Source organism: Oikopleura dioica, chromosome XSR (assembly GCF_907165135.1).
Source record: "Oikopleura dioica chromosome XSR, OKI2018_I68_1.0, whole genome shotgun sequence".
NCBI classification, from domain to species: Eukaryota; Metazoa; Chordata; class Appendicularia; order Copelata; family Oikopleuridae; genus Oikopleura; species Oikopleura dioica.
Window position 1 is genome coordinate 9,955,273 of NC_137294.1, and position 14,097 is coordinate 9,969,369.

At 42.1% G+C, this 14,097-nt stretch overlaps 5 protein-coding genes across 6 annotated transcripts; 4 read left to right on the forward strand and 1 right to left on the reverse strand.

The window, feature by feature from the left end:
- Window positions 1-32: 32 nt before the first annotated feature.
- On the reverse strand, window positions 33-3,035 carry LOC145708068 (kelch domain-containing protein 3-like). The gene is made up of 11 exons (XM_081785687.1): window positions 2,757-3,035; window positions 2,606-2,706; window positions 2,443-2,539; window positions 2,324-2,397; window positions 2,088-2,178; window positions 1,939-2,024; window positions 1,727-1,889; window positions 1,563-1,682; window positions 1,223-1,514; window positions 1,044-1,180; window positions 33-477 (listed from the first exon to the last, which is right to left on the reverse strand). Exons 1-11 carry the CDS (start codon window positions 2,858-2,860, stop codon window positions 399-401), a joined length of 1,344 nt encoding a protein of 447 aa, XP_081641813.1. The 5' UTR covers window positions 2,861-3,035; the 3' UTR covers window positions 33-398.
- A 72-nt stretch (window positions 3,036-3,107) lies between these two features.
- Window positions 3,108-7,509, forward strand: LOC145710086 (uncharacterized). Of its 2 annotated transcripts, none has more exons than XM_081787774.1 (12): window positions 3,108-3,313; window positions 4,149-4,233; window positions 4,303-4,425; window positions 4,601-4,723; window positions 4,801-4,995; window positions 5,046-5,241; window positions 5,288-5,817; window positions 5,860-5,995; window positions 6,037-6,452; window positions 6,498-6,662; window positions 6,706-7,016; window positions 7,056-7,509. In XM_081787774.1, the coding sequence occupies exons 1-12, from the start codon at window positions 3,216-3,218 to the stop codon at window positions 7,288-7,290; spliced, it is 2,613 nt and encodes an 870-aa protein (XP_081643900.1). In that variant the 5' UTR covers window positions 3,108-3,215; the 3' UTR covers window positions 7,291-7,509. The 2 variants fall into 2 exon arrangements, with proteins under 2 accessions (XP_081643900.1, XP_081643901.1); XM_081787775.1 differs by having other exon boundaries at window positions 4,303-4,365.
- A 285-nt stretch (window positions 7,510-7,794) lies between these two features.
- On the forward strand, window positions 7,795-8,979 carry LOC145709248 (uronyl 2-sulfotransferase-like). The gene is made up of 6 exons (XM_081786925.1): window positions 7,795-7,838; window positions 7,887-8,107; window positions 8,176-8,338; window positions 8,386-8,468; window positions 8,514-8,801; window positions 8,841-8,979. The coding sequence occupies exons 1-6, from the start codon at window positions 7,795-7,797 to the stop codon at window positions 8,927-8,929; spliced, it is 888 nt and encodes a 295-aa protein (XP_081643051.1). The 3' UTR covers window positions 8,930-8,979.
- Window positions 8,980-10,865: 1,886 nt separating this feature from the next.
- Window positions 10,866-12,418, forward strand: LOC145707762 (uncharacterized). The gene is made up of 5 exons (XM_081785335.1): window positions 10,866-11,011; window positions 11,653-11,729; window positions 11,838-11,956; window positions 12,003-12,132; window positions 12,176-12,418. Exons 1-5 carry the CDS (start codon window positions 10,999-11,001, stop codon window positions 12,344-12,346), a joined length of 510 nt encoding a protein of 169 aa, XP_081641461.1. The 5' UTR covers window positions 10,866-10,998; the 3' UTR covers window positions 12,347-12,418.
- A 184-nt stretch (window positions 12,419-12,602) lies between these two features.
- Window positions 12,603-14,097, forward strand: LOC145707761 (uridine phosphorylase 1-like). Its single transcript, XM_081785333.1, has 8 exons — window positions 12,603-12,807; window positions 12,855-12,938; window positions 12,979-13,221; window positions 13,352-13,496; window positions 13,539-13,603; window positions 13,643-13,703; window positions 13,744-13,916; window positions 13,985-14,097. Exons 1-8 carry the CDS (start codon window positions 12,718-12,720, stop codon window positions 14,084-14,086), a joined length of 963 nt encoding a protein of 320 aa, XP_081641459.1. The 5' UTR covers window positions 12,603-12,717; the 3' UTR covers window positions 14,087-14,097.

Genomic DNA, 14,097 nt, shown 5'->3' on the forward strand with positions numbered 1-14,097 from the left:
TCTGCATGAAAACGAGTATAAGAAGAGATTACTTGGTTTTGTCCTTGATAACATTTATTATTAGAAACCATGGCAATCAAAGGTTTTCCATTTTTAAACAGGCTTTTTTGGCTTTAACAGTACGTAAATATGTGAAATCAAAGTAAAACAATAATATTACAGTAAATGAGATGTATTTTGAAGAAACTGATTTTATGGGTAGTAAATTCAGGTCAAAAATCAAATGTTCATTTGAGACTCCAGTTTGGATTTTAGCTTGACCGTTTGAACGACAAAATTTAGATTGAAATGTTACAGGCGATGCAGAGACTGTAACAAATTTGTGCTGGGCGTGCTTGGTGAGGTGTTTATTGTTTAGAAATGACAGTGAATATAGTTTAGTTAAATCTTGAGTTGAATTATCCTTTAGAGCGTGGGACATCCTTGATACGGTAGGAAAGCACAGGCCGTGCGTTCTTCTTTTTCCTTGGTCTTTCCCTGAACACATTTGGTAAAAACCTAAAGATTAATTCATTGTGACTAGTGACGCCCAACCCATGCATCTAATTATCATTCAGATAGGCGTATCGAATCGGTCAAGCTAAAAGCCGCTGAAATTGGAAAATCGAAGCGTTGTTTTCAACACTTTCTTTATGGAAACTTTGAGCGCTTTTGAGAATAACTGAGAATGAAAAAATTAGAGTAAAATGTTGTTGTTCATTTTTAAAGGTTGTTCAAGTTGGTGGAACTTTTTTAGTATTTACAGAAGTAAAATTTGAAGAGTCTGAAAAGATTATGAATATCTCAGAAAAGCAATCATTTTTAAACGATCTCTTCATCTCGCCATTTGCAAAAAGAATAAAAGCATTCGAAATGCTGCATTTCTGAAAATGGAAACAAAATGGAGGTTTTAGCGGTTTTTTTGGAGAGAGTGTTGAAAAATAAAGTAATTTTCTGAATTGGAACTATGAATACGATATCATATCCGAGAAGGACGAATTGTTCCTCGACTTTATCGAAATCGGGAGTAGGGATTGTGAAAATTCTAGAAAACAGAAGTCTACCCATTAGTACGCTTGCAAGAGATCTCATTGTCTTCGGTCAGATCGCTCAGTTCGTTTATGAGCGTCTTCGGCAATTGAGGAGCGTCTAGGCTGTTCAGCATCGCCAAGTTCTTCATCACCTCCATTAGGCAGAAGGTCTAAAATAGAATTACCTCTCAAGAGAGCGATTGAAAAGCAACCTTGAGCGTCGGATCGAAATCCAGCAAGACGGTTTCGGCGAGGTCTTTCAGGGCGATTTCTTCGTCCTCTGACTCGACGGGATCGCTGAGCCATCTGCTTCGATCTTCGACTGGTGCTGTCCCGCCTGATATCAGGACTTTTGAGCCGATGCAAGAAGCAGTGTGCCGTCTTCTGGGGCTTGGATTCTTTCCCGAGGGAAAGATCGGGTACCAAATACATGTTTCTGGGTCGAAGCACCAAAGATCATTGAAATGGTTTTTTTCGCGCTGATTGTAGCCGCCGAAAATAAACCTACGTCATTATTTATAGGTCACTATAATAAAGTAAAGCAATATTTACATCTTCTCGTTATAGGCAAAAGCAGCATGAGATCGTCGACCAATTGGCTGTTCCGCATCTGGTGCGACTTTATCCAACTGGTTTGACCACTTCAGACTCTTCAGATCCAAGTATTTCACGCTAAAAACAAAGTGTGACAAACGCTCGGATGAAGACAGGCTTACGAAGGGTCGTAGTAATCACGGGCGCTCTGCTGAGTGCCAAATACATCGCACCGTCCGCCGAAAATGAAAAGACGATCTCGGATAATGACAGCAGTATGGAAATCTCGCCAGCGCGGAGCACTTCCAGAAGTGACCACGCGGCTCCAGGACTTTTCCTTGATATCTGAAATGAATAATCATTTTTGGCGCCGTGTATCCTCGGAAATGCTCACCAAAGATGTGTGTATCGTTGGAGTAAGTGTCGTATTCGGCGTCAAATCCGCCGAAAATGATTATTTTGTCGTTCCATGTGTTCATCCTATATATGAATGTAAGAGACTGCGAATAAAACTATCAAATCAGCCGTATATAAAGAACATACGTGTGTCCATCGCGGCCGAAGGGACGATTTCCCGACCATTCGACCTTCTCCCACGAATTCTTCATGGTGCAGTAACAAAACATGTCGGCGTCTAGAGAGTATTATAATTTTCAAGAGAGAAACAGTCGACAGGATTTCAGAAAATGCATCTGGCTACTCAATGGGCAACCTTGCGGTAAAATGAACACTCAGAAAGCGCGATGTAAAGCTGATGCTAATTGAACTTGATAACTTACCTGGGCCGTACTGGTCGTTTCTCCCACCCCAGAGATAAACTTTATCTTTGTATGGGGTGACTGCGTGCCCATATCTGAATGGCTGGAATTGAAGAACTTTTGGAAAGAAGCGCACTCACCGCATGTAAGGGGTGTCCTTGAAAGAGTTCCTGTCTACGATGTTCTTCACTTTATCCGAGCCATCTTTGTCCCGGAGCTTCTTCCAGCGCATCGTCTCTAGTTTAGTTATTAGGCTATCTTATCGCGGCGATATACTCTGGCCGCAGTGTTATCGCGACTTACTCGAATCTAAACAGAAGACATCAATGGTGGAGACAGATCTTGTAGCTTGGTCCGAGTAGGGCGTCGAGTCCAGAGAACAGTAGCCACCGAAGAGGTACACCCTGAATAAAAACACATCACTTGTCAATCCGAAAGTGCCCATCTAACTCACCTTTCTCCGATAGCAGCAGAAGCATGGTTCACTCTTCGTGGTCCTCCATCTACGGCTGTGACCCAGGCTGGCTTAGCTTCGAGGGCGAGTCTTTTCTTCAACATAAAATGGGCGCTCTAGTTTCCCGTGTCTCTCATTCGAGACTGACGCAGCAACAGTACCTCTCTCGCTCCGCGTAATAATTCAATGCGATGAATGTAGAGTGAACGCGATCGGAGCAGATTTACCGAGAAGAAGAACGCGCCGCGCGCCAATGAAATTTGGACTTCGCTACCTCGCTCGCTCGAACTACTCTCGGCGCGGCGCGATGTGCGCGCAGCCCGCCCCGCCGCGGGACTCTCGCTGCCTGCCACTCAAATTTATAGTCCTCTACTCTCCTCATTTTTTGCAACTCAACCCATTGCACAATCTACTGACCTATTTTTTCTTTTATTCAGAGAGAGAGAGAGAAATCGCCGAATGGAGAATGATCCACCAGAGATCGACTTAGACTTTCTCCGATATGCTCAAGACATCAACGAAAGCAAGAGTTTGAAGAAGTTCATGGAGAACAACAGGTAATTGATTGATATATCACTCACAGAGGGACAAGGATAACAGCTGTACCCTGAGCGAAGTTGACCCTTGACCGCTATCTCGCTGTTTTGGCGAATAACACTCGCTTCTTGGCAAATTCTTGAGGCAATTAGCGCAGTACCAGCTTGTCGTGTTAGCCACAACGTCTCGCCGGATCTAATCGATCAATAACGAATGACGCGAAGCGGTGACCACTTGTTCCTAAATATTTGGCGCAAGTTTCTACCCCAGAACTTTTTCTTGCCTTTGTACTATAATTTTTCTGCCATCAAGAGGCTTAGACAATAAAAAACGGTGACAAGGAGGGGGCTGACAATTTGGCACCTCTGACCGGAAAAGCCTGAGAGGATTAAATGCATCGCGTCAGCCTCGCCAGCTCTCTGATGGTAATCGCCAGTTGCGACTATTTTTCACGAAAGCAGGTTAGGGTGTCCCCTAGGTTTAATATTCGCCGCGTAGAGTATAATTGTAATTTTAGTTTAGTAACTGACTTAATTAAAAATATTTACTAACTTATTCGGGAAACTCGGTCCTTATGAAATGGCTTTTGAGTTGCGTGAATCGTTAAAAAACGTGCCATTAGTCGTTTTGGAATTTAAATTAAGCAGGAAGAATTTGGCCTTCGGCGTCCATCTCTAGATTTTTCACTGAAATAGTCAGAAAACATCTAATCACATGAGTTCGAGGGGTTTTATGGTCACGGTAAAGCGCCTAAGGTCAGTTGGTAAGCTCTCTACTTCACCGTCGATAACGGGTCACTAGTATTATTGGAAAATCTGTGGTCAAAAGTGGAATGTCGAGTTAACTCAGATTTAGCCGCGAACGGACACGCTCTCGACCGCGGACACCGCAAGGCAACGGGGGCATCGCTCCCACTCTTTCCGGCGATGCTCCTTCTCAAAGGACCGTTTCATTCTCAAAAATTCTTAATTACTAGCAAACTCAAAATCAGTCTGAAACTCTATCGAGCAGCAAACGCCTAGGCCCCGAAGGATGCGAAAAGCCTCAAATTACGTCGATTTGTACTAATACAGTAAGAAGGAAAGGTGAACACTTCTCGAGTCTCAGTAATGGCTCTAGACGTTGGATAGAGGTGAGCGTGAGCGACGAGTCGTCGCTGCCGCATGTTTGAGCTTGTTATTAACCTTTTCCTACTCATTTAGCGGCTTAGCCACTTTAATTCAACATTTTCGGTGGTTAAGTTAATTGTTCTGTTTATTAAAAATCAAAATATATCGCTTGTTTGAGCTTGAGGAGATTTGATTAAGAGCCCGACGCCGAGCAATGATAGCGCAGAGGGCGAGATGGGCTTCGTGCGTGAGACGATGCACGACGCGCTCGGCAGACTGCGCGAACTCGAAGAACAGGTCAAAACAATTCCCAAGTTACAGGTATATCTTACGAGATCCAGATGGAATTTATAATTTATTTGCGCCAAAGATCAAACAAATGTATAATCCCTTAATAGGTGCAAATATCGATCCTGGAGCAGCAAAAGGCACAGCTGAAGCGCGATCTAGCCAGAGAACGAGAATCCAACAGAGACATGGACAGATCCGCTGAATCCGTGCGCGATCAGTGGATTCAAAACGAAAAGAAGCTCAAAATCGAGAACGAGGCACTTTTGCTCCACATCAAGCAACTCGAGGCGATTGTCGAGAAGGTAAATTGAAATAGAGAAAACAGGACAACCGAATTTATCAAAAATTAAAGGTCAATTGCGAAGTTCGCTCCATTGCGGCACAAACAGATTTTAGCTGCTTGCGGCGTAACGCCAGACGTGAGGTTCTTCACATCGATGATGATTACGAATCCTCAGATTCTTCCTCTCTATCAGATTTTTCTGTTAAAAAGCGAAAGAGAAGACCTCCAACGCGCTCAGTCGCCTGTGGCGGTTTTGAATACCTTGGTAAGATGCTCAGTAACTTGGAAGGTACTTACTGTTACTTTTAAAGAGAATATCATTTGCTACGACCGAACTACTCTCCGTTCTGTCGGAATCGGAACAACAACCAGCAGCCGCGACTTTGGAAATTACGTGAATTTCCGCACTGAGCGCCAGTTCCAAAACAAGGTCGACAAATCTGTGGGAAATCACGTAGAAACGCGCACTGTTGCTTCTCACGCCAAACCTTCAACTCGAGAGAAGCGAATCGGCAAATCCCGCCCGTCTATCGTGGATGCTTCTACTGCTCCCATTAGTCAACTCACACAAAATAAGTCTATAAGCTGCGAATTGATGAATTCTTCGGCCCCAAAAGTTGTAGAGAAAACTGTTGTACAAACAGTCGTCGAGAAAGAAGTCGTCCACGTCGAAGTTCCAGTGGAACAGCCAAAGCCAGAAACAAAAGATGCTTCCATTGAGACTTTTAACCAAACTGTAGATTCTTCGACAGGGCCAGATGAAGCATCTTCAGTTGATGTTGGCTCCTACGTCAACTGGTTCGCAGAGAACTCGAGAGCCAGAAGAGTGCAGACTTCAAACGTAATAATTAATATAGATTGTATATTTATGTGTTTCTATTAGGTGCAAACAATAAGTACGGAGACGGAGACCGATGTTACTGAAATGTGCGATGTTGGATGCGCTGCAGAAGAGGAAGCTTTACCTGTAGAGACTAGCGAAGCTTCAACCGAGACGGAGCCAGTTTCACCACTCCTAGGTAAGATTTCCATACCGTTCCTCAATCAAAATAAACCTTAGAGCGGACTGAGCCGAGAACTCTCGACTTGGATGAAGACGAAATGCTTATGATCTTCGGTGATAAGTGTAACGTCGAAACAAATGAAACTTCGGCAGGGCCTGATAGCACTATCGATGAAGCTACGCTGGAAATCGTCCGGAACTTTACATTTGAAAATCCACAGATCGTCGAGGAAATTCTTAACGCTAAGCTTCTCGAACCTGAAGAAAATGTAGAAGAGGACGATGAGGTGACACCTATTCGAGAGAACTCATCAAGTGACTCAAAAGAAACTATTCCTGAAGAATTGACGACTATCTACGACAAGTCAACTGATAGTGCTGTTTTACCAAAACCCGACTTCGGGTCAGACGGTTACAAATTCATGACCGATGTAGAAGAAGACTATGAGCTCCCGGAAGGCGTTTACGATCAGGTAACTATTTCGTATATGATATCAACTTTCATTATTTTATTTTAGATAATTCTTATCGAAAAGCTTTGCAAAGCCGGCGATTCCAAAATGGATCCACCGAAAGATTTGAAGAGAGAATGGTTCAACGTGGCTGGAAAACCCAATTCCAAACATCAATGGCTGGACCTTTTCATCTCTTCCATACAGGAACATGGCCCTTCCGCACTGCCGGTAGCCTAGTCAATAATATTTCTGTTATGAAAATAATTTTCAGGTTCTCGCGAACAGCTACGATGCTAACGGCAATTGTGCACTGCACTATGCAGTTTCTCATGGAAATATGGACGTTGTGCAGCGTTTAGTACAGTGCAAATGTGTAGATGTCAACCTCTTTAACAAAGCCGGGTACACGCCAAGTATGCTTGCTGCGCTTATTGACACATCAAAAACACGCGAGTCGGACAAGCAGGACTTGACGCCGCTAATGCAACTCTTTCGCCGTGCAGATCTCGACCTGAAGTCGAAAAATGAATCTCAAACAGCTCTTATGCTTGCTGCTAGCCACGGTCGACGAGACACTGTCAGGTAGGTAGTTGATTCCGGTTTCGGCTGACCATTGCCTAGATACTTGCTTATGAATGACTGCGACGTCGACCAACAAGATGAAGAAGGCTCCACCGCTTTAATGTGTGCGTCTGAGCATGGACATGTGGATATTGTGAAGCTGCTGCTTGACATGCCCACATGTGACCCCTCGATAATCGACAACGACGGGGCTACTGCTCTACAGATCGCCATGGACAACGGCCATCGAGACATAGGTGTACTTCTTTATGCCAAAATGGAATTCCCTGAGTGACTTGCTTGACGTGTTCCGCTCCTGAATGCCTCTGTTTATTTAAATTCTGGTGCTTCCAACAGTTCCATGATGCTTTATACACTTCTCACTTCAGTTCATTTTTAATAATATGACGAATTTTAATTTTTCTGTTTACTTTTTGAGTTTCCGTGACCATTCCTACAACGTTGATGCCATCATTTTCCTTATTGACTTCCATGACAATCACTACACCCTTTTTGGAATAAAGGCTATTTATAAAACCTCTCTCCGTGACACATTTGATAAAAAATGTCATGATTTTCGTCGACAGTCTCATTTGCAGGAATAAGCATCTGCAGGCAGTATCTTTTACAACTCGCGCATCTTCACACACAAGTGAGAGGCTGTACCTAATATAGATCCACCAGTCTATTGAGGGCTGAACTTGGCTGAGTTATCTCTATTTGTGAAGTTATCTTATTCATGTCAATTAAATCATCGTGAAGCCCGGGGCGTTCAAAAATGTTTAAAAGAGTTTAAAAAATGGTTGACGGAGAATTCTTTGACATTTCCATGCGCCGGCACGGGTTTTTGCTAATTGTTACGCTTGTAATTTTATATCTTACCATTCGAAGCTCTCGAGAGTCGCAGTACAAGAGAAACGAAAGCGATGTTCAATGGTGGGCGACGAAACAGACATTTTTGATTTCACAGTTTGCAATTAGGAAAAGAAAGCAGTATGATGCGCAGCTTTTAATTTACAACAGGGTTCAAAAATGTGGAAGCAGATCTTTGCTCCAAGCTATTCGACCAACCCTTGACGATAATGGAGTTCAATTTGGAGCGGAAAACCTAGGCAGGGATTTATCAAGCATCTGTTTTGTCCTTGTTGATTGCAGTCGGGAGGATTGAATTCCCACTAAGTTTATTGGCTAACAAAAGAAGCCGAAGCTGAAGTTGTCAGTAAAATTCAAAATTTCTCCCAAAAAAATACCCGGAGTCTATGGGCACAACACATTCACTTCCTTCATTTTATAGAAAAGCCGATTCCTCTTTATATCAATCTCGTCCGAGAACCTGTGGAAAGGTAAGTGGGCTCATTCTCCTTTCTAATGAACAAAACTGTTTTTTAAGATTTATCTCGCATTTTTATTTCCGTCGATTTTTAGACAACGGAAAGAAGAAAGCAAATATGGTTAACGGAATGATTAACGAAGGTACTAGTAGTCCATTTTTTTCAGTTTTTAATAGAACTTTTGAAGGGAGCTATAGGCAATTCAATCAAACGGTCAACGACTGTGTTCTTGCGAATAGTAAGGAGTGCACAGCTCTTAAAATCTGGAAGTCTGGAATGGTACCATACTTTTGTGGAGATATGCCTATCTGCGAGGAACCGTCAGAAGAGGCGCTAAAGATCGCAAAGAATAATATCGACAGATCTTATCTTGTTATAGGATTGACGGAAAATTTTAATGATTTCGTAGAAGTCCTTGAATCTATGCTTCCTAAGTTCTTTGATGGTCTCAAAATTCACAACAGCATTATTTATGGTATGGGAAATTAGGAAAATCCGTGAAAGTACTTTCAAGAATATGCGAGGGGAAAAACTGAGACGAAAAACAAAGAAGCTCAGCAGCCAGCGACAGAAAATACCCTAAAATTCTACGAAGTCGAATGAAATACGAAATAGATCTTTACGCTTTTATTCGACAACGATTTCTTCAAGTCTCAAAGGAAAAGGTCGAATTCATCGTGTCCCCGTCAGAGCTGTCATTTCCAGACACTTGAATGCGTTAGTAATTAAATTTATACATCCAAACGCCTTTTTGGTGGCACATTTGATCTTCTTGAAGTACTATTTGAATGATTCCGAAGCTCATCCACTTCCAAAATATCTTGACTTCTTTTCAGAATACGAAATAAAGCAATAAAATTGTTACAGCAATTCTTTAAATTTTAGAGTACGATTTGGATGAATTCCTCTCAAATTGAGACTCATAAAATTCATCCTTTTCCCTCTCTAGTAGTCGGACTAGCAATAAAGGTTAACGACGGGAAAGGCCACTCTCACAGTTACTATATTGGCGACGAGTAAGTGTTAAGTTTTTCGGATTGGCAGCCGTTGGCCTAGTGCCAACCTAAAAAAACCTTATCAAAAAATAGCAGCAGGTACTACACTTAGAGAAACTAAACGTACTCATCATCATGGTGGTCATCGCCGTTGCAGGCACGAAGAAACGCGAGGAGATAAGACAAGTACGTTCTTTCTGAATCTAGGTTATCTATTTTCATTATCCTTGACTTGGAATCGATTTTTCTTTTCGATAAATATCTTCGTGGATTTTTTCCCTGGAAAAAAGCTGATTTCTTTTAGACAATTAAAAATACGCAAACGATGATGATAGTTCAAAAAGGCGCGAACAAGGAAATCGTGGAGAGTCGCGAAGACAAGAAAGTTGAATGCGACAGAGTGGGATAAATATTTGTCTTCGCCATTTAGATTTCATCAAATATCTCGTTTGTTAGATATATCCCATAATTAGAGCTCAAAAAGAGTCAAAGTTCAACTTCCTTTGTGATACTGACGAAAGCAATCAGAATGGCTTAGAATCAAGGCCAAGTTCGGGAAGAGGGAGTTGGTCGTCTGCATGCTCGAAAGATTATGCTGACGTTATTGTCCCAAGCCAGCAGCCTCGAACTTATCATCATACGAAGACAGAGTCCCGCACTGACCGTTCGTCGCCTGTCCAATGTATTTGGCATATTAATCCATCCCAAAATCATCAAAAAGTCGTCGACCCTATTCCTACAACGAAAAAGCCAAGCATTCGGCCATGGTCAGGTCCTACTCCTGCTGATTTTCAACCGATTCCGACAGAAGAACACCATCCGGTCATTAAAAACGCGAGAAATCCCTTTATTCCGTCAACTGATAACAACGAAATCCGATCAGCTTCCCAAAAACCCTCCATATTTTCCGACAAAAACAGAAAGTTTTGCATCACTCAGACGCCAAAGATCTTGTTCAACGCCTCACTGAAGGAAGACGAGAAGAGGAGGCAACAAGACTTCGAAGATTGCACATCGGGGAAATTTGATTCATTTCCTCGGAAGCAGAATCAAAATCGAATTTCCGCAAGTTTCGCCTCACTACCGAGAACTAAAAGTGGCCTGAACGAGCAAACAATTCCCGAGAAAGGCATGAGGACTGCTCAGCCCGAGAATAGACTCCAAATGAACTTCAAAAATCAAGTTCATAAATTGGGTAGCGAGCCAATGGAACCCACTATTCGACACGATTTTCCTGACTCCCCTGTCAGCAAAGACGCGAAAGAGAATACGACAAGACAAAATGCTCATCAAAATGGATCTCCGAAAGTAAATCAGACGAATTCATCTTACTCCCCTAAACCAGTGATTCTTGGAAACGTCAAAAAATTGAATATTTCACTCAAGAGTGAGAAGAACGTAAAGAGCGTTTCAAAAATAACGGGTAAGGGTACCACACATAAGATGATGTTGAATAAGTTTGCTGGACGCTCTAAATATATTGATTCACTGATACACTTTGATAAGATTTCGTGAGTCACTGTTTCTTGAGCGGTTGCCTTAGGTGTGTGAAATGCATAGTGTGCGCACAGTTAGACGCATGCGAAAATTGTGAGTCAGAAGAGATTTTTAGGTTGTTCCGCTGAGGAGTGCGTGCCCAAATCCAATCAAGGAGAGACCGATCAATCAAAGCGAAAAATGTCACACGCAGGTGAGTGTGTTACGACATTAATTATGCTGAAATTTATTTTATTTAAATTTAGTGCATTTTAATCCATAACTATTACATGTACGCTTTTTATCATAAATTGGATTGACGCGCACACCACTAAATCTTGATGCAATAAAAAAACTAAAGAAAAATAATTTATTCTTTACAAATCGGAAGTAAGACCCCCCAGAAGAGAGCGCTGATTGCATCGCATGCACATTATTGAGTTGACGAGGTCTGTGATTGTGCTGCGCTCAATAATTAGCTTGCTTTATGATGGGTCCGGTGAATTATGAGGATAGAAGAAATTGAGTTAACCTTTACAAGGTTGGAAATCATCAAAGACTGAGTCTCTTGATCATTCAACTCAAAAAAAGACTCCACGGGAGGCGAATACAAAAAGACTTTGAGACGTACACCGAGAAAGATCAGAATAAAAAGAGATCCTTATTTCGATCAGAAAAGGTTTGACATGAAATTACATTAGGAAGGTGAACAAAGATGCATGTTTGCCGTTTGATTCGTTCTAAGAATAAGTTGAACAAAAGGGCATTTAAAATTTACGTGGTTCGTTATTGTAGCCCCATAATGAGCGCTATTATGATGTTGAATGAAAGTATATGATTAAATATAGAATTAAGCGCGGCGAAAAGTGACCATGTCGCAGCGGCCAGAGGAAGTTGAAGAAACACAAGACAGATATATGCTCATCGGAAAGGTAATTTACACCTACAGGCTCAAATCACCATGATTTACGACAATGCTGATCATTTTGGTCACTTTCTAAAAGAACGCGACTAGCTGATTAACGTGAAATTCTTTTAAGGGTGTCCCTGCCTTTGCCGAATGGGGCCTATCGACCAAACAAAATGTCAAGGAAGAGATAGAAGTTTGGCCCTGCAACAGATACACTAAACGAGGCCTCTCAGCTGATATCACATTACGGTAATTCAGCCTTGAGCGATGAGAAAATGCTGATAAAGGTTTTTAGACCAAAATTAAAGCGAAAAATTAACGCATTACGGTACGCTGATAAACACGGCGCTGCAGTCTTCTTCGAATCCCTAAGTGGGTGCAAAACGACACACAGAAATCAGATCCAGCTTAACCTTCCGAGACAGGTTGATATTACGCTGTTTAAAAATCGACTAAGCTCATACTTAGGAAATGCAATATCAAATGGAACGAGCATCTTGGTTTCAGTACTTCAGGGGCGACCTCTCTGTCCAGCTCGAAAAAGAATACCTCTTTGATAACGAACATCGCCAAAAAGGACTTGAACGCTTCCGAAGCCATATAACCGTCCCTGAAACCAAGTTCATCAATGCTGCATAGAATTTTACGAGTAGATTCTTTTTTTCGTCTGTATGCCTACCGTTTGATTAAATACAATGCCTCTTTTGCAAAACCTTTTCGGGAAACTTACGACGACGCCTTTCGCAGGAAATAAAAATTTCAATCGAGCGTAAAAAACAGCTATTCAAGGAGGCCAACCTACAAAAAAGTTTGGCTGCCTTGCTCGCCCGGCAATATATCCTAGAAAAGGGCGTTTTGATATTTTCTAGATCCCTATCTAAGGCGGTTTGTTTATTTCGCTGCGATCCACTCGTCCGGCAGGGACAGACGGAGTCAAACTCTGCTGGATTCAGTTTTAATTTTTTCATATACTTTTTCTTGTATTTTTCACGTGAATTATAATTTTGAATATGGAGACCGGAAATAGCAGCAACAACAACAATGCTCTGCCGAAGCAAGAGAGAGTAAAAGGCGAGTCAGAAATGGCTGGAAACATTTTGGTAAGCTCGTATCTTATATTGGTCCGCTCTAATAAGTTCTACTGAAGCTGTCCAATCCAAATTTGAAGAAACTGCAAGTTGACCATCTATATCATATCGGGCTCGACAATAGCGGCAAAGATTTAGAAAAGGTTTGTGCAAAACTTGAAGTCGGTAAATAAAAATACTCAGCGGTTTGGAGACGTCCGTCTCGTAGTCGTCGGTGGTTGCGCGAAGAGAATGACGGACTTCGTGAGAGTCCTTGTTGAGAAAATGCGATTGTGCGACGTTGAAGTCAACGATGACGCTCTAGTCGACTTATCAGAAGAGAGAGGACGATACTGTTTGTTTAAAGTCAACCACGTTCTAGTTGCAAATCACGGAATGGGTGCCGGATCTGTTTCAATCCTCATTCACGAGCTGCTCAAATTATTGGCAGGGCTTATTTCTGCGGATAGAAATTACTTTCTCTTAGCTATTTTCCTTCTATTAGTCTACACTGTAGACTCTACAGTATAGACGCTTATAGAGTCTTTAGACTTTGGTTTATAGAGCCCAACTACAGTCATACGCGAAAGCGAAAAATGTGAGCTTCGTTCGAATGGGTACATGCGGAGGGCTCGACGTCGAACCCGGAACTATTTGTCTGACTGACTCTGCTATGGGCCCAGATGGCGAACGTGGCTATGAGTTCTTTCAATGTGGGAAAAGTATGATACAATTTTCCTGTCGGAAATAAATATCTCCTTCAGAAATCAGATATCCCGCAAATGCGAACCGAGAGTTGAACGAGCTTCTTGCGAGCACTTGTGCAAAAGTAATCGAATTATTTTTCTGCAAAATTAACAAATTTCAGTTCAATCGGACCTACAAGATCGGAAACACAGTAACTTCTCCTGACTTTTACGAATCTCAAGGTAGATATTTAATCTAACGTAAGATAGTTATTTTTATGAGGGAGGCTGGATGGAGCATTTTGCGAGTATTCCGAAGCAGCGAAATTAGGCTGGCTTGCAGACTTATCCGAGAACAGAGGAGCAATTAATTGCGAAATGGAAGCAGCGATATTTCTTTCGCTCTGCCAGCGCGCGGGTGTGTCTGCGGCCGTTGCTTGTGTTGCGCTACTAAACAGGATCGTGGTTTCTTTTGATTCTGTTAAAAAGTATCTGCACGGCCACTCACTTGCAAACCCAAAAAAAGACTTCACGGAGATCAAGTAACAACTGAAGGAGCAGCTGAAGGAGCAATCGCCGTCAAGGCTTTACGCGAAATTCTACTCGATATTTGCCTATCCAACTGACTAAATACACT